Source organism: Phycodurus eques, chromosome 6 (assembly GCF_024500275.1).
Source record: "Phycodurus eques isolate BA_2022a chromosome 6, UOR_Pequ_1.1, whole genome shotgun sequence".
Lineage (NCBI taxonomy): Eukaryota > Metazoa > Chordata > Actinopteri > Syngnathiformes > Syngnathidae > Phycodurus > Phycodurus eques.
Window position 1 is genome coordinate 17,341,209 of NC_084530.1, and position 23,287 is coordinate 17,364,495.

Sequence of the window (23,287 nt, forward strand, 5' to 3'; positions counted from 1 at the left end):
TGCGTGGATTGGTGCAGGGGTGTACGGGCGGATTCCTGCCGTGCCTCGGTGTGTTTCGAAGCTCCACGGACAGCGAATGTCGTCATGAGCGGTGGGTAGGAATTCAAACATTGGTGTTTATATTCCCTTCTACTTCGTCAAACATGAAATTTGGGTGGCGGGACAAATGGGCGGCCAGTGGACGAGAATAATAGGCGGGCTGTGACGACTCGCGTCAAGCCCAAACGCGTCGCACTTCCGGAATTGTCGTTCCCATTTCTGTGTTGCTATCGAAGAGTTTAACTCGCTAACTACGCGAACGCTAGCCCAGCTATGCTAATACAGCGTTAAACCACTATGCTAAGCATCTTATGGAAGACTCATTCCTCCACAAATGTCGCCCCCCTAAGGCCTCCCCCCCTCAATAAAGCACACAGTTACCTGTGTGGAAGCGAAACGGTCCAAATTCTGGCTTTGTGTTCCCGTTGGAGCTTAGCTGCACAAAAAAAACAAATCATCTTAGATGAGCGGCTAGCTGCTAACCACTGGAGCTGCTGCTGCTTTTTTTTTTTTTTTTTGTAGCCAGTGTGCACAAACAAATCAACCAAGATGCGTCGAAGGCGGCTCGCTTGTTCGCGTCTACCTTGGAAACATTACATATGTAAATGTTTATCCCTAAAATTAACATCTTTGTAACTACAGTACCGTTAAGTGCCAAATATAGGCTTGTTATAAGGCCACCAGTGATATACACTTGGAAATGTTTTTATTTTATTGCATTAAGTTTTTTTTTTTTTCATGGCATCGATACCTTACTTCCCTCACAGTTGCTTTTTTTTTATTTTTATGATTGCTTCTATCTAGGACTGTCACTGTATTTTAGAATTGATTAATTTATCAGTTATTCAATCGAATAATTGCCTAAAAATTATTTTACAGTTAATTTCAAAATCTTTTTCTTTCCCCAATTACGTTTTGGTAACTTATTATTGTTGTTTATTTTGAGTGTTGTACTACGCAACCTTTTTGAAACGGAGCTCATTCTTGGGTACTGAATGATTCATGCGAACGAAGGGCTACTTGTTTGTTATACACTTCTGAGGCTGCTTCAGGTTCATGTCAATTACAGGTTATTCATACTATGGCTGCAAATAACGTTTATTTTCATAATAGACTAAACTGACCATTTTTTCCCATAAATTGATTATGGTTATGTCACTTGTTGGTCTGTTACATGTCTGAAAACTGTTAATCATTGCAATTGTTATTGTAAAAGGAGATGTTTGCGAATGACTTATGGTATTTTGATTATACACAAAAGATAATCAGTCTGCTTTCATGGAGGACTACATAAATTGGACAATATTTACAGTTGAGAGGCTGAAATCACAGGATTTGGACAATTTTAAGGTAAACAATGGCTCTAAATAAATAATCGAGTATCAAAATCGTTGCCGGTTAATTTCATAATCGATTAGTTGGAAATTCATTTTAGAATCTCTGCTTCCATCCTTCCTTTGCTGAAGCCTGATTTTCTGCCTTTCTTACTTTGTTCCCTACCAGCCTTCTCCTAGGAACTGTTTTATTCACTCATCTTTACATTATGCCATCCTTCGGTTCAACCTATTTAAAAAAAAAAAAAACTTTGTCTTCTTTCCATCTATCCTGTTTGTCACACCTGTTTTTATTCATGCACCACTCCTGTTGCATAACCCTACTTTTCTCCCTTCCCCCTCCTCAGACCTGCTATTTTTCCTAGCATCTTTTCCTTCCTTCCTCCCTTCCTTCCTCCCTTCCGTCCTCCCTCCCTTCCTTCCTTCCTTCCTTGATTCCTTCCTTCCTTCCTCCCTCCCTCCCTGCCTGCCTTCTTTCCCTTGAACCTGATTTTTAGTCACACATCGATACATTCTTCCCTTTTGACCTAGTGTGTGTTTGTACGTGTATGTGTGTTGAAAGTGAACACTCACAGGCCATAATATTGGGTACACCTTTCCACATCCAGTGAGATCCAATACAATACAGTGTTTTATTCTGACAGGTGTTGCTGAAGGTCAAAGTATACAACTCTCAAGTGTATTGACAAAAACAAAACGATGAACAAATCTCTTAGCCAATCAAAATGTATTATGTTAAAGACAAAATTGTATTGGGTCTCATTAGGTTTTGTATCGCATGTTTTGATGTTGCTAAGCAGCAGCATCCTCCTGCTCTGTCAGGTGATGTGTGTGTGTTTTATGTTTGTACTCCAATGCATTCCAGTGAACCCCCAATTTATTGTGGGGGATATGTTCCAGTCCCGCTGATAGGTGAAAAACCACAATAAACAAAAGCAAAAACATTTTGTTATCGTTTTACCGTCCACCTATTTTCATCTTTGTGTGTGTTGCAGAGTCAAAGGACAATATGGCCACCATAGTCGCTGTCAGTCCCAGTGAATATCTCCAGCCCTCTACCACCACCACACAGGTGAGTGAACATTTAAAGGACACATGCTATACATATTTTTATTTAATATTTTTAAGTCTGGCAGCACGGTGGACGACTGGTTAGAGCGTCAGCCTCACAGTTCTGAGGACCCGGGTTCAATCCCCAGCCCCGCCTGTGTGGAGTTTGCATGTTCTCCCCGTGCCTGCGTGGGTTTTCTCCGGGCACTCTGGTTTCCTCCCACATCCCAAAAACATGCATTAATTGGAGACTCTAAATTGCCCGTAGGTGTGAATGTGAGTGCGGATGGTTGTTTGTTTTTATGTCCCCTGCGATTGGCTTGCAACCAGTTCAGGGTGTACCCCGCCTCCTGCCCGATGACAGCTGGGGTGGGCTCCAGCACGCCCGCGACCCTAGTGAGGAGAAGCGGCTCGGAAAATGGATGGATGGATTTTTAAGTCTTTTGTGTGTTAAATCAAAGTTCTGTCACATTTTTGTGTAAAAACCTACAACTGAAAAAGAACGATAGCACACTTGTCACACTCTACTTGAAATCACCGAAAATCACACTTCAATACGTAGTTTTTAATGTCACACGTTCACATTTTGGTACAATTTCAAATAAAACAATTAAAAACTGTAACCTGCTAGCAGTAAATTCCCTAATGAACCAAAGCCTCATACATACAGGTTAATAATGTATAACAACGTAAATCTTTTCTTTTTAAAAAAGGGCAAAATCAACAGATTGTCGTCTTTTTGGGAAATAAAGAATGCAAGAGAAAGAGTTTGGTCATCGTGATTATGCTATAAAACTGTTACTCAAACTGCTTACACCAAGTACCACCCAAAAAAATACTTGGCTCGCCAAGTTTTCTGACAGCGAGTCAGTAGCTGCAGAGTGAGCGGCATAAATGGAATTAGTTCCAAATCCAAATGCCACCGCGTCAATGTGGGAACATTTTGGATTTAAACCAGATGAATGTGGCCATCCCGCTAACACAAACGAGCTGGTATGACGCAACAAAGACAGCACAACTTAAAACCTCAACATGATAAAATCTGTTTTAACTGTGAACAAGCTGTGAACAAAAACCACAGTGGGACATTTCCCGTTTACCGTCAGCTTGCAATTATGGAACCCTTTGCCCAACAATACAAATACAAACTTCAGAGCGTGTATGGTGCAGGGCTTCTCACATTATATACAGTATAGCGTTACTCGCTATTGTAAGAGATGTAGACATTGAACATTTAAAAGCAGTGTTTAAAGAAAGGCTGCCGACTTTAGAAAAGTAGCACACATCTTGAATCAAAATAGGTTGCTTTGATCTACTTGTTGTGCCGTTATTAATGTTGCTATACTTTGCACTTTTTCTAAACTTACTGGGTACTTGCTTTAATATCACTATATCAGTGCAATAAAAAACATTGATACTATTGTTTGTTGTGATACTTTTGGGGAAAATATATTGTCCTTAAAAAATTACAATTAAAAAGCTAAACACAAAATATTGAGAGATCGAGCAATGGATAACACAAAAATATTGTAGAAACAATATAAAAAAATAGTTAACAACTGTAATAAAAATTATTGATTCTGTGAAACCGGATTCAGCTTTCTTATTCAGGTTGAGGTCTTTATATGGAGCATTTTCATTCTTTTTGGGCTTCTAAACCGATTATAATCAGAATAGAAGGCTCCATCTAACCCCCCCTATAGTAACAGTCATAGTATTCTGATATATAAAAACATCAAAGGTCTTAACACAATCTAGAACACTTAAATATTTACTTATTAGGATAGTACTACATAAACAGTTTGTCTTCTTATTATGAAATGGAGAATGTAGGGCTGTCAGTATCGAATCTTTTTAGTCGACTATCTGAAAAATATTTCATCAAGTACTCGAATAGTCCCCCGAGTAAACATAATACAATGATTTGCAAATCATGTTAAATCTATATTTAATTGAATACGCTACAAAGACATTTAATGTTCAAACTGATAAACTTTATTGTTTTTAGCAAATAATCATTAACTTAGAATTTTATGGCTGCAACACGTTTCAAAAAAGCTGGGACAGGTGGCAAAAAAGACTGCGAAAGTTGAGGAATGCTCATCAAACACCTGTTTGGAACATCCCACAGGTGAACAGGCTAATTGGGAGCAGGTGGGTGCCATGATTGGGTAGAAAAGGAGCTTCCCTGAATTTCTCAGTCATTCACAACCAAAGATGGGGCGAGGTTTCCCTCTTTGTGAACAAATGCGTGAGAAAATAGTCGAACAGTTTAAGGACAATGTTCCACAACGTACAATTGCAAGGAATTTAGGGATTTCATCATCTACGGTCCATAATATCATCAAAAGGTTCAGAGAATCTGGAGAAATCACTGCATGTAAGCGGCAAGGCCGAAAACCAACATTGAATGCCTGTGACCTTCGATCCCTCAGGCGGCACTGCATCAAAAAGCGACATCAACGTGTAAAGGATATCACAACATGGGCTCAGGAACACTTCAGAAAACCAATGTCAGTAAATACAGTTCGGCGCTAAATCCGTAAGTGCAACTTGAACCTCTAATATGCAAAGCAAAAGCCATTTATCAACAACACCCAGAAACGCCACTGGCTTCTCTGGGCCCGAGCTCATCTAAAATGCACTGATGCAAAGTGGAAAAGTGTTCTGTGGTCCGACGAGTCCACATTTCAAATTGTTTTTGGAAATTGCTGACGTCGTGTCCTGTGGGCAAAAGAGGAAAAGAACCATCCGGGCTGTTATGGGCGCAAAGTTCAAAAGCCAGCAACTGTGATGGTATGGGGCTGTGTTAGTGCCAATGGCATTGGTAACTTACACATCTGTGAAGGCACCATTAATGCTGAAAGGTACATACAGGTTTTGGAGAAACATATGCTGCCATCCAAGCAACGTCTTTTTCATGGACGCCCCTGCTTATTTAAGCAAGACAATACCAAACCACATACCGCACGTGTTACAACAGCGTGGCTTCGTAGTAAAAGAGTGCGGGTACGAGACTGGCCTGCCTGCAGTCCTGAACTGTCTCCCATTGAAAATGTGTGGCACATTATGAAACCTAACATACGACAACAGAGACCCCGGACTGTTGACCAGCTGAAGCTGTACATCAAGCAAGAATGGGAAAGAATTCCACCTACAAAGCTTCAACAATTAGTGTCCTCAGTTCCCAAACGTTTATTGAATGTTGTTAAAAGAAAAGGTGATGTAACAGATTGGTAAACATGCCCTGTCCCAGCTTTTTTGGAACGTGTTGCAGCCATAAAATTCGAAGTTAATGATTTGCTAAAAATAATAAAGTTTATCGGTTTGAACATTATCTGAGACAAATCTGAGACCATGGTCCTCAGTCGGAAAAGGGTGGCATGCCCACTCCAGGTCGGGGATGAGATCCTGCCCCAAGTGGAGGAGTTCAAGTATCTTGGGGTCTTGTTCACGAGTGAGGGAAGAATGGAACGGGAGATCGACAGGCGGATCTGTGCAGCGTCTGCTGTGATGCAGACTTTGTATCGGTCCGTTGTGGTAAAGAAGGAGCTAAGCCGAAAGGCGAAGCTCTCAATTTTCTGGTCGATCTTCATTCCTACCCTCACCTATGGTCATGAGCTGTGGGTCGTGACCGAAAGAACAAGATCCCGGATACAAGCGGCCGAAATGGTTCCGGGTGGTGCACATTGGTTCCGGGCGGTGCAATTATGCTTATATTATTTTTTTTGCCTCAAGGCAGAAATTTTTGCATTGACCAATTTTTCCACAGCCCGAGAAGAATGTAACAGTTTGAACAGTGTGAATGATTATGCTGTAATACACTAATAATTAATAATCACCTCAGTAATATCTGTAGCGGCTTAAATATTTTCTTTTTTGGAAAATGCAACATCAATAGTTTTGTCTTCTTTTGGGAAATGAAGGAAGCAGAGAAATACAAGAGTAACAGTCAGAATTATTATGACTAATAATGACCTTAATAGTAGTTGTAACAGCTGAAATATTTTCTTTTTTGGAAAGTGCAACATTAATAGTTAGTTTGCAAATCTTAAATTTGGATTTGCCTGTATAATTACATTCATATACAGTATGTATGTCAAATCTGAATCCTGTGTGTGTGTGTGTGTACAGGACAGTCAGCCGTCCCCTTTGGCCCTGCTGGCTGCCACCTGCAGTAAGATCGGACCCCCCGCCGCCCAAGCCCCCGCCACATCGCCGCCAGCACAGCCGCAGCCTCGCCGCCTCCTCCCCATCAAGCCAGCTCCCATCGCACCCGCGCCCCCCAAGAACCTGGGCTTCCTCCAAGCCAAGGGCAATGTGATTCAGCTCCCCGCCGGGCTGGGCCCTAGCACGCCTGGCAGCCCCATCGTGCTCACCATCCAGCAGAGCCCGGGCCACCCCAGCCCCCAGGCCCCTGGCAACATCCAGTACCAGGTGATGCCGCAGATCCAGGGAGCCCAGACCATCCAGGTGATGCCGCAGGGGGGCCAGATCCAGCTCATACCGGGCACCAACCAGGCCTTCATCACCACTCCCATGTCCTTGCCGGCCCAGGCGGCCGCCGCCCCCGTAGCTGCCCCTATCCCACCACAAAAGACTGTCGCCATTAAACCCTCTCCCAAAATGAGGAAGTCGAGTGCCACTGCCAACGTGGTGCAGCTGCCCGGCGGACTCACATTGCCGCTCAACGTGGCGACAGGGGAAGTGGGCGGCGCGCAAATCATAACCGAGACGGCGGCAGTGGCACCCACTATCGCGGGAAAGCCACGACGAGGTAGGAAGAAGAAAGCGATGCTTGCCACTCAGGCGCCGCCCGCAGTGCCACCGCCGCCGCAGGCTCCCTCGCCTCCCCCAGAACAGTTGGAGACTATCTTGATCGAAGCTGCTGACAATATCATTCAGGTACGGAAACCATATTAATGCATGGCCTCGTTTACAGAGAGATCCTGCAACATACTGTTTCATACTGGACGACTGGTTAGCACATCTGTCTCAGTTCTGAGGACCCGGGTTAAAATCCGGCCACTCCTGTGTGGGGTTTTCATGTTCTCCCCATACCCGCGTGGGTTTTCTCCGAGTAGTCTGGTTTCCTCCCACTTCCCAAAAACATGCATGGTAGGTTAATTGAAGACTCTAAATTGCCCATAGGTGTGAATGTGAGTGAGAATGGTTGGTTGTTTATGTGCCCTGAGATTGGCTGGCGACCAGTTCAGGGTGTACCTCGCCTCTCGCCCGAAGATAGCTGGGATAGGGTCCAGCACGCCCGCAACCCTAGTGAGGATAAGCGGAAAACGGATGGATGGATACTATACAAAGCAGTGTCGGTGTTTCCAGGCTTTGTGAAAGTGGCTAATCGTTCACAGATGGTTGACATTGTGTGCATTTGTGTGTCTGCAGGCGGGAAACAACCTGTTGATTGTGCAGAGTCCGGGCCAACCGGCGCTGGTTCAGCAGGTGCAGCTAGTGCCCCCCAAGCAGGACCCTCCGGTGGTCCAGATCCCCCAGCAGGCTCTGAAGGTGGTGCAGGCCGCCTCTGCCTCACTGCCGCCCGTCCCGCAGAGGCAGTCGCCCGCGCCCTCCTGCCTGCAGGTGGCGTCACCGGACACGGCGCCAACACAGGTGAGGAAAGCTGACCATCTTGCCATTTCTTGCTTCCTGATTGGCTTATAATACCAATGAGGGAATAACAATTCTATAGAATTGTTCATGTTAATCAATGTTAACCCTCCTATTCATTTTCTTTCTTTGGTGCATAAAAAATGTTGGCCGTTGTGTTTAACCATCAAATTGTTTTTGATGTTGTGAATATCCCAGGTTTTGACGGTTTAAATATCATGACTGTATATTAACTAAAGACTACGGAAGCGTATTGCTGCTACACCACAAAAAATAAAAAAGGTTCAATTTCACTTCCTGAATCCGTCCGTCCTCTGTGAGACCAACTTTTTCCACATTTTAATTTATCACACTATAACATGATACTCAACTTTTTAATTTTTTCTGGTATGGCAGCAATACGCTTCTGTAAAAGACAAACATTCACACAAAATAAATTTCTTCCCCCATCTTAGCCCTCACTGCTGCATACCATGTAAATAAAAAAAAATCTTCGATGAAAAGGTGTTTTTTTGTAAATGTTTTCTTTTTTTAGTTTAATTTTAAGTTTTACACACATACACACGTACATTATTTACATTACATACATTACATAAATTATATACAATTTGAATATCATGGAAAAGTTTATGTATTTCCATAATTCCGTTCAAAAAGTTAAACTTTCATAGACTAAGGATTCAGGGCCCACAATTTAAACAACTCCCAAGTATTTATTTGTTTATTTTTACATAATTTGGGCTTCCAGCTCATAAAACCCAAAAAAATCAGGATTTCAAAAAATTTGAATACTGTGAAATCAGCTCAAATTTTGCAGGCCATAAATGTTTTAAACTGAGTGTCACACATTAATCACCACCTAAACTCAAAGCACCTGCATAGGTTTCCTCAGGTGTCATTAAATTTCTTCAGTTTGGTTCAATTGTCTCAGTTGGGTTCAATATGGGGAAGACTGCATACTTGACAATTGGCCAGAAGACCATCATTGATACCCTTCATAGGCTGGGTAAGCCACAAAAGTTCATAGCTCAAGAGGCTGGCTGTTCACAGAGTGTTGTCTCCAAGCATATCAATGGGAAGTTTAGTGGAAGGACAAGATGGGGCAGGGGGAGATGCACCAGCAAAAGAGATGACTGTGGGCTTCAGCGGATTATCAAACAGAGAAGATTCAAGACTCGAGCAGAGATCCAGAAAGAGTGGAATGAGGCAGGAGTCACAGCTTAAAAAACCACCACATTCAGACACATCTGGAAGATGGGCTATAACTATCGGGTTCCTCGGGCCAAGCCACTTCTGAGCCTGAGCCAATATAGGAATCGTCTCAACTGGGCCAAGGAGAACGACTAGACTGTTGACCAGTGGTCCAAGGTCCTCTTTTCCGATGAAAGTAAAGTGTGGCTTTCATTCGGGAATCAAGGTCCAAGGGTTTGGAAGAAGACGGGTAAAGAGCAGAACCCAAGCTGCTTGAGGTCCAGTGTGAAATATCCACAGTCAGTCATGATTTGGGATGCAATGTCCAGTGCGGGTGTTGGTAAACTGCTTTCTTAAATCCATGGTCACCGCAACATCCATCCATCCATTGTCAACACCGCTTATCCTGGTTAGGGTCGCAGGCCGCTGGAGCCTATCCCAGCTGACTTCGGGCGAAAGGCGGACTACACCCTGAACTGGTCGCCAGTCAGTCGCAGGGCACATATAGACATTGACAACCATTCGCACTCACATTCACACCGTCACTGAGTGGGAACTGATCCCACGCTGCCCGCACCAAAGTCAGGCGAGTGCACCACTACACCATCAGTGACTTGTCACCGCAACAGTCTACCAGAATGTTTTAGAGGAGTTCATGATTCCTTCTGCTGAGGATCTGTATGGAGATGCAAATTTCATCTTCTGGTGATATGGGCCCCACCAGAAGCACCAAAACCTGGTTTGATGCCCAAGCCATCATAGTGCTTGACTGGCCAGCCAACTCGCCAGATCTAAACCCCATTGAGAATCTATGGGGTATTATCAAGAGGAAAATGAGGGGCATCAGAGACCCAAAAACAAAGAACAACTGACAGCAATCATCAAGGAAATCTGGGCTTCCATAACTCCCAGGCAATGCCACAGGCTGATTGTTTCAATGCCACGGCGCATCGAGGCCGTGATTAAAGCAAAGGGATTCCCAACCAAGTATTGAAGATGAACATATCGTTTTGAAAGTACCATATTTTGATTGATTTAATGCATAGGTGTCAAACTCAAGGCCCGGGGGCCAAATGCGGCCCGCCACATCATTTTATGTGGCCCGCGAAAGCAAATCATGCTCGTCAACCTCTGTGATTTTTGCTAAAATCTGTACCCAAATTCCAAATTGTCATAATAATAAACAATAATTTTGAGATATTGCATTTTTCTGTTACCAAACCCTTCTTCTACAGTAACTTAAACAATACTTGAACAAACTATTATCCTTGTCTTCTGATTTAAAAACTAGTTATCCCTCAATTTGTTGTGAGTAATTGCACCACATGTGAAGAAAGCAAATGCTTTTCCCACCATATATTGTCAGTAAAAAAATGTATGAATTGAATTTCAATTCTAAATTGCCCATAGGTGTGATTGTGAGTGCCAATGGTTGTTTGTTTATATTTGCCCTACGATTGGCTGGCGACCAGTTCAGGGTGCACCCCACCTCTCGCCCGAAGATAGCTGGGATAGGTTCCAGCACGCCCGCGACCCTAGTGAGGATAAGCGGTAAGGAAGATGAATGAATAGTAATATGATTTGGTGATTAAACATTTCACTCTTCTAACGGCCCTGACGGAAATCATAACTACAATGCGGCAAAAATGAGTTTGACACCCCTGATTTAATGTGACCCTAATTTTCTTCTTTCATTTTCTCCAAAAATTTAGAGTAAATGGTGATTTCTTCACAGTAGTAAAATTTTTTGAATTCCTAATTTTGTGGGTTTTATGAGCTGGAAACCCAAATTATGTAAAAATAAACAAATAAATACTTTAATTTGTTTAAATTGTGGGCCCTGAATCCACAATCTATGAAAGTTTAACTTTTTGAATGGAATTATGGAAACAAACCTTTCCTGGATATTCAAATTTTTTTTGGAAAGGGTCTGTACTCCGCATAGAGCGTAAGATGACAGCTGCCAAATAGAAAACAATTATTCGAGAACTTGCTCCAGAGCACTCTGGAACTAGGGCGTCGATTCACCTTCCAACACGACTATGACCCAAAGCACACAGCCACAATAACAAAGGAGTGGCTTCAAGAGCAGCCTGTGAATGTCCTTGAGTGGCCCATATATGTACACACAGTATATTGTGTGTGTGTGTTTTTTATATATATATATATATATATATATATATATATATATATATATATATATATATATATATATGTGTGTGTGTGTGTGTGTCTCTGCGGGGACAGTGCCTCTGGATTGGCAGACTGGGGTGGTGGTCCCCCTTTTTAAGAAAGGTGTGTTCCAATTACAGGGGGATCACACTCCTCCGCCTCCCTGGTAAGGTCTATTCAGGGGTGCTGGAGAGGAGGGTCCGTCGGGAAGTCGAATCTCAGATTCAGGAGGAGCAGCGTGGTTTGCGTCCTGGCCGTGGAACAGTGGACCAGCTCTACACCCTCGGCAGGGTCCTCGAGGGTGCATGGGAGTTTGCCCAACCAGTCTACATGTGTTTTGTGGACTTGGAGAAGGCGTTTCGACCGTGTCCTTTGGGGAGTCCTGTGGGGGGAGCCTCGGGAGTATGGGGTACAGAACCCCCTGATACAGGCTGTTCAGTCCCTGTACGACCGGTGTCAGAGTTTGGTCCCCATTTCCGGCAGTAAGTCGGACTTGTTTCCGGTGAGGGTTGGACTCCGCCAAGGCTCCCCTTTGTCACCGAATCTGTTCATAACTTTTATGGACAGAATTTCTAGATGCAGCCAAGGCATAGAGGGGGTCCGGTTTGGTGTCCTCAGAATTGCATCTCTGCTTTTTGCAGATGATGTGGTTCTGTTGGCTTCATCAAGCCATGATCTCCAACTCTCACTAGAGTGGTTCGCAGCAGAGTGTGAAGCGGCTGGGATGAGAATCATCACCTCCAAATCTGAGACCATGGTCCTCAGTCGGACTTTGTATCGGTCCGTTGTGGTAAAGAAGGAGCTAAGCCGAAAAGAGAAGCTCTCAATTTACCGGTCGATCTGCGTTCCTACCCTCACCTATGGTCACGAGCTGTGGGTCGTGACCAAAAGAACAAGATCCTGGATACAAGTGGCCGAAATGAGTTTCCTCCGTAGGGTGTCCGGGCTCTCCCTTAGAGATAGGGTGAGAAGCTCGGTCATCCGGGAGGAGCTCAGAGTAGAGTCACTGCTCCTCCATATTGAGAGGAGCAAGATGAGGTGGCTGGGGCATCTGATTCAGATACATATGTATATAATGTGGGTATATATATTTATATATGGATGTATATAATAAAAATTCTGAAAGCTGTTTAATCTTTTTATTTTTAACAATGTTTCTCATTTTATTTTTTAATGACATTTAATGACTTTTTCAAAGTTTTTTTGTTTTGCAATAACAGGTTTCATTCTGTACTACCTCATGCATAAATTGGCTGGTGCTGTAGTACTAAAAATGCTATTGAGATAGAGTGGTAGATAGACTGTTGAAATGCTGACAGTTGCAATTCTAAACTATAGCAAGATAGTAACCAGAGAGCAAACTCAGTCTGGTGGACGCAATACACACTAATGGAAATCCCTGTTAAAAGGTGAAGGCTGTATTTCCTGTCTTTTTATGGCCACAGAAGGGAAAATTGACAACCTCCGTAAAAACTCAATGATAGAGACAGCTTTTTTGAGGGCTTCCATTCACTTCTAGTGGGCAGTAATACATAAACTATATCCTTTTGTTAGATCTTTTTCAAGACGGGAGCTGGCGAGTGGCGGTCCGTGCAACTCCAGGACGCAGTTTCCTCACCAACAACGCCTACCACTCCCGTCGCCACGCCCGCCTCGCCACCCCCTCCCATCACCAAGAAGTCAACTGCGGGCGGCAGGAAGGAGCGCACCCTGGCCAAGATCGCACCGGCGGGCGGGATGATGTCACTGAACACATCGCAGCTGTCGTCTGCAGCGCAGGCGGTGCAGACCATCAGCATTAACGGCGTCCAAGTGCAGGGAGTTCCTGTCACCATCACCAACGCAGGAGGTGGGTTACCATAGCGTATAAAAGTAGCCCCATGAGACTTTATGTCAGGGGTGGGCAAACTTTTGTGCTGACGGGCCACACTTGATTTTTAAAATGGAAAGATGGGCCATTTGTAGATAAGGTATAAAAATAGTTAAAATGTCTATGCAAAAATATATAAATCAGCAAAACTCAAATTGAGGCAACTAGACTCAACTAGGTTGTTGAATATGTTTTACCTTAAATCCGAACAGCTTTAACCCTCGTGACCAATCTCTCAGAGACACATGTATCTCAGACACAAATAGGACTCCACGCTTCACATTTAGAACTTTAGAAGGCTTTTGTCGCCAGAGTTACACGCTTATTTGAGGGCTCCCCATTCACTTCCAGCCGACAACATTCGATAGTTTTTTCCAAGGACCTTACAAAGACATACTTTTCCCACCCGTGAGCTAACATGTATTAACATATGTCTATGTGTTTTTGTCAGGCCAGCAGCACTTGACGGTGCAGACCATGCAGGGTGGAGGCCTCCAGCTGGCGGGGGTGGCGGCTCCGGGCCAACCGGCCATCCACGTAGACCAGACGCTTACGCTTGAACTCCCCGGACATGCCAGCGAGAAAAAGAGACGCATGGCCTGCACATGCCCCAACTGTAAAGACGCAGAGAAAAGGTAGGATGGAGCACCTAATGTTGGGCGAAGCCATCTTGACCAACTCACTCCAACATGCAGTGCAACCTCGGTTTTCATATGCCTTGTTTTTATAAGATTCGGTTTTTGAAGAAAAAATACGTAACTGGACCGTTTATTTCCCAGAATTGATGCACGTTCGTCTGAAGTATTTTGTAAGTTGTGTATAAAGGGTTCAACAGGCGTCAAGGCATATTCCACAATGCAAGCTTTTATAAACAAACCAAGGCAATAACCATCCTGGTCTGCTGTGCAACACTCAGGCAACATCTGCGTAACACATCCTGGCCCAAAAAATATATATATATCACACATTCAAAATAAAAGTATGCAGTATAATAACAGTTTGAGTGTATCCGGTCACGTTTTGAGTTGAGAAGATGAACCCCAGTGATTAGAAAAAACAGGATGGGGTGGTATAGGAAGACAAAATTTTATAGCAGTATTCTGACATAGTGCAATCGCGAAAGACCAAATTTGTCTTGTAGTCTGATCCGTGTTGTCTGTCCCACACCGCTGACATGCTTTTTTTTTTTTTTTTTTTATTTTTTTTTTTAATAATATATAAGTATCTTTATTGGTGGTCAGATATTTACAGTATAACGTCAAAAGACACACGACGAGGCTAAAAATAAACTAGCTTTTGGATTCAAATATATCGTACACGATGGCAACACGGAGTAAATGTCTTTTGCGGAGCCGATCAATGACGTCATTGATTGGATCAGCGAATTATGAGATTAAAGGCGATAAGCATCAAATACTAATTATCGGACGATACCGATCAAACCGATCAGATCGGTGTAAAGTCTAATTTAAATGTACAAGAGCTCCCTTTACATTGCCATTTAGCATACAGTAATAAAAGTGATGTTAAATGTTCATTATCCACCGCATTAGTCATTAATATTTATTTCACACTGGTTTTGTGTGTAAAACTGTCGTTATTGTCTATAAAATGTCTTTTTTTGTTGCTTTGGTGTGTCTGGAACATATTAATTGGATTTACGTTATTTCGTATGGGAAATATTTCGTTGGATTTAATATGATTCGCTTATCGTCAGCCGTTTTGAAACAGTTTAATCACAAAAAACGAGATTCCATTGTAGTTCCTTGCCACGAAGATCTCATAAAATGGTGCCAAAGAAATACTCATTGTACAGGGCTTTGGCCTGAGCACAAAAGCAGCGAACAAGTGAGTTTTACAGCAAATATTGGAGCAAAAAAATCAGTTAATTAGTTTATTTGTGAATGCCGAAACACAAATTTCCGGGGTTTCAATGTGCCGTATTTTCACGACCATAAGCCATAAGTTTTAAAAGGCGCAGTCTCAGTTACGGGGTTTATTTCTGTATTTAACACATACATAAGGCGCACCGTATCATTTGGCGCAGGAATGGTAAAACATACGCTATCTTAAAACATACGGTAGGATGCATGCACGCTAAAACAATGTTTTTAAAAAGGCAGCGGGAGCAAAACTGAGTTCGGTTGTACTTTACTGAAGTATTTAACAATGTACTCACGTTATTTTTCTCATTTCCTGTATCCGAAATGAACAGCTGGGCAAGTTCTCACTCAAACACGGCAGGGTCCCTCTCGTCATTGTCGGAGTCAGTCTCGTTGCCGTGCGGCTCTTCAGAAATGATGCCGGCTTTTATGAAAGCTCGAACAACAGTGCAAGCCGACACCTTAGCCCAAGCATCCAGAATCCATTCACAAATTGTGGCGTAACTCACCAGCCGCTGCCTCCTTGTCTCTTAGTAAAGCTGTGTTTGCCATCTGTCATCCATGGCTCCCACGCCGCTCATAACTTCACTTTGAACGCCCTGTTTACATTGATGTCCAGCGGTTTGTCAAGCCTCCCATAATGATGGCAAGCTCCGAGTTATTGCACTCAGTCGAATGGTGACTGTAGAGACGCGTCTCCCGGCTGTTCTTTGCTCATTAATCCATTGCTCGAGTTGGTCTTCCAACTCGGGCCACCTCATCTTGTTTTCGCGTTTTGTTTTTCTTTTTTTCCCCACGGAAACTCAGCTTCGTCTTCTTGACTTGGCGAAGGTCGTCCTGCTTCCTCCACTTGCAAACCATGGATTCGTTGATCTTGAATTCTCTCGTGGCTGCTCGATTCCCATGTTCCTCTGCGTAACTAATAGCTTGCAGTTTAAACTGTGCTTCTTAAGCCTGTCTCTTTGTAGGAGGCATTTTCTGGGGTACTTGGCCAAACCGATGCACATACCGGAACTATATACCTACTGGGGGTGTGTCTTTAGCGCACTCTTCCCCCTTTACGTCCGCATTCTGTCCTCAGTCACGTCCGCCTTCCTTTATATAAGCAGCGTGTCGGCAGGAAATGCTCCCAGTCAGTCAAGCGGAGCGCTCATTAAAGTCACACAACATTTACAGATTTTGGAACTCGCTGCATACATAAGGCGCGCCGCACTATAAGTCCATTTTGGAGAAATTTTAAGACTTTTAAGTGTGCCTTATGGTTGTGTACGGTATACATATTTTTTTTAGCTACAAGGATGACAATGTTGGAATGAGGTGTCTGTTCATTTTCCTTTGCTCATGTTATTGTAAGTATCGCTAGCTATTGGTTTCACTGATGCAGGCCTCTATTTTACTAATTGTACAAACAAAATCGTGACTTTTTTTTTTTTTTTAGCTATAATGTTGACACGGGAGGTTACAGTGGAGGATTTTAACGCTGTCCCCTGCAGGCCGGGTGACGTGGGCAAGCGGAAGCACATTTGTCACTTTCCCGGCTGTGACAAGACCTTCCGCAAGACGTCGCTGCTGCGAGCACACGTCCGCCTGCACACGGGCGAGCGACCGTTCGTCTGCAACTGGGTGTTCTGCGGCAAGCGCTTTACGCGTAGCGACGAGCTGCAGCGGCATGCCAGGACGCACACGGGTAAAGCGCACACACTGCACACTATCATGTACTTTGGTCCTGAGTGAAGACACCCCACTCACCAACTATCCACTTTCTCTTTATTGGTCTGTCAATTTACTACAGATAAGGCATCGTTGTTCATATCTCTATGCCAGCGACATATAGTGACAGGCAGAACAATTAAATGTTCTTCCACTAGACAGCGGAAGGTTCAATTAACCTGTGTATCCACCTGTTGTCAGTAGAACTGCTGTTAGTTGTTCTGCCCACCTTCACTAATAGTACTAGTAGCTAGTGCACAGTTTGGCCTCACAAGTAACGTGGTGTTCTACTAGGACCATATTCTCCCTTGATCCGAAGAGGGAAAAGCCGTGCGAATACATGCAAATATGCACTTTTCCTCTTCCGCTCTCCAGTGGCTCTCTTCCAAGTCGGGGGTGTCGCGCCGGCTGGTATTGGCTAGGACACCACAGGGAGTGTAAAGAGGCCTTAAGTCCAGTGCCCTGTGAAGGTGAAACATCATATTCTCTGCCTGTCTGCTGTCAGGTCGGCATTGCAAATAAGAATCGGTTCTCAATTGCCTAGCCTAGATAGATAAAGGTTAAATGAACAAAATACATCCAGAAAGCTGTCAAATTTATGTTGAGACAAAAGACTAAACAAAAGGTATTTTATTGAGCTGCTGAAAGAGGTGCTGTGTAGGAATGGGTACCTTTCACATTCCAATTGGTATGGTACCAATTCCCGGTACCTGGGAATTGATACTAGTACTCAGCGGTACCAATTTTCAGTACTGTTGTGTGTAATAAATCATTTGTTCAAAAATAAAATAAAAAAAATTATTTGCTTTTAGTTCTATGCAGGCCCGTCATCAAAATGTCTAGGCTATTAAGTGACTTGCCCGGTCTGTGGTGAAAGGAAGGTTGGGCACAGCTATAGAATAGCAGGCATTATTGATGGACCTCCAAAATATGCATTCAGTCAAAATCATAGTATTCTGATTAAATTACATTTATTGGATTTATTTCCGGGCGGCACGGCGGCCGACTGGTTACCACACCTGCCTCATAGTTCTGAGGACCCAGGTTCAAATCCGGCCACCCGTGTGTGGCGTTTGCATGTTCTCCCCGTGCCTGCGTGGGTTTTTGCCGGGTACTCCTGTTTTCTCCCACATCCCAAAAACATGCTTGGTAGGTTGATTGAAGACTCTAATTTGTCCGTAGGTATTATTGTCAGTGTAAATGGTTGTTTGTTTATATGTGCCCTGCGATTGGCTGGCGACCAGTTCAGGGTGTACCCCGTCTCTCGTCTGAAGATAGCTGGGATAGGCTCCAGCACGCCCGCGACCCTAGTGAGGATAAGCGGTTTGGAAAATGAATGAATGGATGGATAGACAAGAGACGTCTTTGTTTTCAAATTCTAACAAAAAGGGCAGAGAGCTCCCAGGCTAAGGAGCATTTCTTATAGTTAAATGAAAACTTGAACAAAGAAATAGCTCCCGGAGGTTTTCTACAGTAAATAAACTTTTCCCAAAAGTTCTATTTCACTGAAATATTAATCTTTCACTTATATCTTGGTCTTAAGTTTAAACAAAAAGAAAAAGTGCAGGGAGTTCCCATGGTCAGCTGCGTCTCTTAAAATTAACTGAAAACTTAAATAAATAGATCCCTGAAGTTTACCCAGGCTTAAAAAAAAAAAAAAAAAAAAAGACGGCCCAGCCGATAATCAGCTTATCCCTTATTGTCGATCTACTATTGTGCCCTAGTTGTTCTGAATTGTCTTACTAATGTGGACAAAGAGCGTACTAGTACATGGACAATTCAGCGCACTAGTAGGCTGTGGAATTAATGCTCAAATGGCTTTCCATTATATACTACACATGGTTCAGGTTATGAAATACCTGGAATCGCATTGCAAAATGTGCTGTAAAATGAGGTATTTGGCGATGCGTTCGTCAATTTCTATCGCTAAAATATGTGATGCGTGTTTTTAAAGTTTACAGAAAATAAAGCCTGTTTTCTGAGTGGTCAGCAGCTCTCAAAACAAACAAACCTTTTATTTCTCGTGATTCGGCGAAAAGAGCGTGGCTTGATAAAAGAAATGAAGATTATGTCACACTGGTTTTGCATGGCAGGCAGATGTAAACAGAAAGGCGATCGCTGATTGCTGCAGGGCTGTTAAATGTTCGGGAACGTCTGTATTTTGTTATGAAACTCTCTGAACGCTGACTCGTTCTAGCCGTAACACTGAGGACAAATTTCTTAAATTAATTATATAAAATACACACAATATTGTAAAAACAAACAAACAAAACGGCGGGTCCACATTAAACTTCACCTCTGATGTAACATAGTGTAGTGTTGCAGAAGTGTGTGTGTGTGTGTGTGTATATATATATATGTATATATATATATATATATATATATATATATATATATATATAATATGCAGGGTTGATACAATAGGATTTCTGCTTTCCCACAAGGCAGACATTGTCCCTATACTACTGGTATGAATAAACTAAACTGAACTGAATGCTATGAAAAAATGTCTTGAGTATTTCGGACCCTGCATTTAATGACTGCTTTGCGTTTGTTTGGATGCAGTTTGCATTTTGTTGCCTTGAACTTGTAATGTGTAATGACGAAGTTGAATCTGATCGTCTGTGTGTGTGTGTGTGTGTGTGTGTGTGCGTGTGCGCGCGCGTGCGTGTCTATTTGTTTGTTTACATGTGCGTGTAGGAGACAAACGCTTTGAGTGCAGCCAGTGTCAGAAGCGTTTCATGAGGAGCGACCACTTGACCAAGCATTTCAAGACGCACATAAACACCAAGAACCTGTGAGAGGAAAAAGAGACTCCACACTGAAAAATTGGAGTTTGTCACTTGTCCCATAATGGGACCCCCACCCACCTCCTAAAAAAATGCCCCCCCCCCTGAATCTTGTGTCGCACCATGTACAAAGAAAAAGCAGACTGGCAATGATCCATCCCACTTATTTATGACCCCTTTTGGACGAAGATTGTACACGCCAGCGTGTGTGCAACTGCAGGACACTATTCAGAGTGTGTGTGTTTGGGTCCTTTTCCTACAACAGCCACCATTTTGTTTGTTGCCTCCTCCCCCGTGTGGTTAAAGCTCCCAATGTCATGTTTTTAACAGTAGTTTCTAACATTTACGTTTGTGGCTTACATCTGCAAAGCTGACACACGGATTTTCTCCAGCATCCAAGGTTGTATCAAGCCCCTTTCGCACTGTGTTGTGTTGAGCCCGAAATGTATTCACAGAATTCAGCGAAGCGCAGAGATGGCAAAAGTACTGACACTGTACTGAAGTTAAAGTGCTACAAATCTGTGTAAAAAAACAGACTGGTGAAAGTAGTACTATTTTGACTCTGAAGTACAGACTGAAATGTACTTGGGTAAAAAAGTTAAAATGTTTTTAGTATCAATTAAATACAAACCCCAATTCCAATGAAGTTGGGACTTTGTGTAAATGTAAATAAAATGATTTTCAAATCCTTTTCAACCTAAATTCTGTTGAATACACTACAAAGACAATATATTTAATGTTCAAACTGTTTAACCTTTTTTTTTTTTTAATGATTTATTATTTTTTTATTTTTGCCAATATTCACTAATTCTGAATTGAATGCCTGTAACACATTCCAAAAAAGCTGTGACTGGGGCATGTTTACCACTGTTTTACATCGTTCCTTTTAACAGCACTCAATAAGCGTTTGAGAACTGAGGACACTAATTGTTGAAGCTTTGTATGTGGAATTCTTTCCCATTCTTGCTTGAATTGATCAACAGTGCGGGGTCTCTGTTGTCGTGTTTTACGCTTCATAACGCGCCACACATTTTCAATGGGAGACAAGTCTGGACTGCTGGCAGGCCAGTCTAGTACTCGCACACTTTAACTACAAAGCCATGCTGTTGTAAAACATACAGAATGTGGCTTGGCATTGCCTTGAAATAATCAAGGACGTCCATGAAAAAGACACTGCTTGGATGGCAGCATTTTTTTCCCTCCAATCCTGTATGTACCTTAATTAACTAAGTATTAATACTGCCTTCACAGATTTTGAGGTTACCAATCCGATGGGCATTAACACCCCTCTATACCATCACAGATGCTGGCTTTTTAACTTTGCGCTGATAACAATCCGGATGGTCGTTTTTGTCTCAGGCCCTGAGAACAACAACAATCCAGATGGATACCTCCTTTGGCCCAGAGGGCATGACGTCCATGATTTCCAAAAACAATTTAAAATGTGGACTCGTCAGACCACAGCACACTTTTCCACTTTACGTCAGTCCATCTCAGATGAGCTTGGGCCCAAAGAGGTTTGCTGCGTTTCTGGGTGTTGTTGATATATGGCTTTCGCTGTGCATGGTACAGTTTTAACTTGCATTAGTAGATTTCGTGACGATGTGTGTTAACTGACAATGGTTTAGTGAAGTGTTCCACGTGCCAATATCCTTTACACAATGATGCCAGTTTTTAATGCAGTGCCCCCTGAGGGATTGAAGGAAAACATTCACAGGCATTCAGTGTTGGTTTTTGGCCTTGCCTATTACGTGCAGAGATTTCTCCAGATTCTCTGAATCTTTTGATGATATTATGGATCGATGAAACCCTTAAATTCCTTGTGATTGTACGCTGAGAAAAACTGTTGGACTAATTTGCTCACGCAGTTGTTCACAAAGTCATGAACCTCGCCCCATCCTTGCTTGTGAACAATTGAGCCTTTCGGGGATGCTCCTCTTATACCCAATCATGACACTCATCTCTTTCCAATGAACCTGTTGACCTGTTGAATGTTCCAAACAGGTATTTTTTTAGCATTCCTCAACTTTCCCAGTCTTTTGTTGCCCCTCGCCTAGCTTTTTTGGAAAGTGTTGCAGGCATCAAATTCAAAATGAGAGAATTGCACAAAAAAAAAAAAATAAGTTTACCAGTTTGAACATTAAATAATGTATCTTATTTGTTGTAAATTCAATTGAATATAGGGAGAAAATTATGTTCAAATAGTTGTATTTGGTCGTTATCTACGTTTTACACAACATTCCAACTTCAATGGAATTGGGGTTTGAACAACACCCATTTTGATAACTTGGCACAATGAGGGAAAAAACATCCCTCAAGATTTATTCAAGGTCTCAAACTTTTATACAAAGTACATGTTAGAATCACTCTATGGAGGTGTAAGTACCCAAAATATTGGCCCTTTAATGTCTCCAACTTTGCTCTGTGTGAAAGGGGCTTACATTATACTTCATAGTCTATGCCAGTATTCGTCAGAATCAGAATCATCTTTATTTGCCAAGTATGTCCAGAACACACACAAGGAATTTGTCTCTGGTTGTTGGAGCCGCTCTAGTACACCAACAGACAGTCAATTGACACAGAACACTTTTGAAACATAAAGACATTGACAAAAACAGTCACAGCAATAAAGGGGTTGCTATACATCTGTTAATGCCGGTACAAATGTTTGTTTTTTTTGACAATTGTGCGAAAGGATGCAGAGTCCTCTAGCACTTAGAGCAGTTTGAATGACTAATTTTATGTTTTTCACCACATAAACCATTTTACCACAGTGATGTGACAATCACACAACAGGAGGATCCAAACGTCGCATGACAGCGTTAAATCCGCATAAATTGTCAGAGCGCTCGTTCCCCTTTCATGCAGAACTGATTCAGAGCCAAAGCCCCAAAATGTGGAACTGACGCCAGCTTGGTGTGAAAGGGGTGTGCGAGGTGCATGAAAGCAGGGATGCAGAGCCTGCTGGTATTATTTATGTTTGTCCACTTCATCAATGCCATAGTGAAGGAGGAAGACAATGTACAGTGTGTTGAAACGTGTGTGACATTGTATATTTGCTTCATTACTGCTTTGTAAAAGACCTTTAGAGACCCTTTTCTATAATATTAATAATAATAATTACAGATGCCTTAGACAGCTATTTAAAATAAACTCATTTTGTCTTTTTAATTTATGTTCCATGCTAATCTCACGTTCTGATTCAATCATGGTCTCCAACCATGTACATTTAATATGAATATTGTCATTTTAAACACATTTCTGTTGCTTGATTGTGTTTCAGGTGAAGCCAGGAAACCAGCAGTTCATTTTATACCGTGTATAAATATGACTATATGAATATCATATTGTCTAACAATGTATGTGGTGAAACTAATATTGTATAAGCCGTAAATGATAATAAAAAAATAATTGGATGAAAATACAAATTTATAAGAAAAAACATTTAAAAAATCACTTTAAAAGCTCTCGCCTTCAAATTAACCATTGGCTGGGTGACCATATAGAGTCAAATGTCATCAGTAAGCGACAGACTTCCGTCAAATGAACTCCCGATAGATTAAAAAAAGAAACCGGTGGATTTAATTTACTTTTATATTTATTTCGCCACCTATTTTTTCATCCGGGTGT

At 42.4% G+C, this 23,287-nt stretch overlaps 1 protein-coding gene across 3 annotated transcripts; it reads left to right on the forward strand.

The window, feature by feature from the left end:
- The first annotated feature begins 37 nt into the window (after positions 1 to 37).
- sp2 (sp2 transcription factor) lies at positions 38 to 19,678 on the forward strand. Of its 3 annotated transcripts, XM_061680295.1 has the most exons (9): positions 579 to 1,389; positions 1,543 to 2,285; positions 2,369 to 2,445; positions 6,558 to 7,328; positions 7,824 to 8,045; positions 12,960 to 13,254; positions 13,727 to 13,910; positions 16,652 to 16,845; positions 19,569 to 19,678. In XM_061680295.1, exons 2-9 carry the CDS (start codon positions 2,099 to 2,101, stop codon positions 19,667 to 19,669), a joined length of 2,031 nt encoding a protein of 676 aa, XP_061536279.1. In that variant the 5' UTR covers positions 579 to 1,389; positions 1,543 to 2,098; the 3' UTR covers positions 19,670 to 19,678. The 3 variants fall into 3 exon arrangements, with proteins under 3 accessions (XP_061536280.1, XP_061536279.1, XP_061536281.1); XM_061680296.1 differs by lacking the exons at positions 579 to 1,389; positions 1,543 to 2,285 and adding an exon at positions 38 to 91; XM_061680297.1 differs by lacking the exon at positions 1,543 to 2,285.
- Positions 19,679 to 23,287: the final 3,609 nt, after the last annotated feature.

Excerpts from the sequence above, each read along its gene's own strand:
- sp2 (XM_061680295.1), top strand. The coding sequence starts at position 2,099 with ATGTATTATGTTAAAGACAAAATTGTATTGGGTCTCATTAGGTTTTGT. Across the intron at positions 7,329-7,823 it reads CTGCTGACAATATCATTCAG|GCGGGAAACAACCTGTTGAT; the intron begins GTACGGAAACCA and ends GTGTGTCTGCAG. Across the intron at positions 13,255-13,726 it reads CACCATCACCAACGCAGGAG|GCCAGCAGCACTTGACGGTG; the intron begins GTGGGTTACCAT and ends TGTTTTTGTCAG.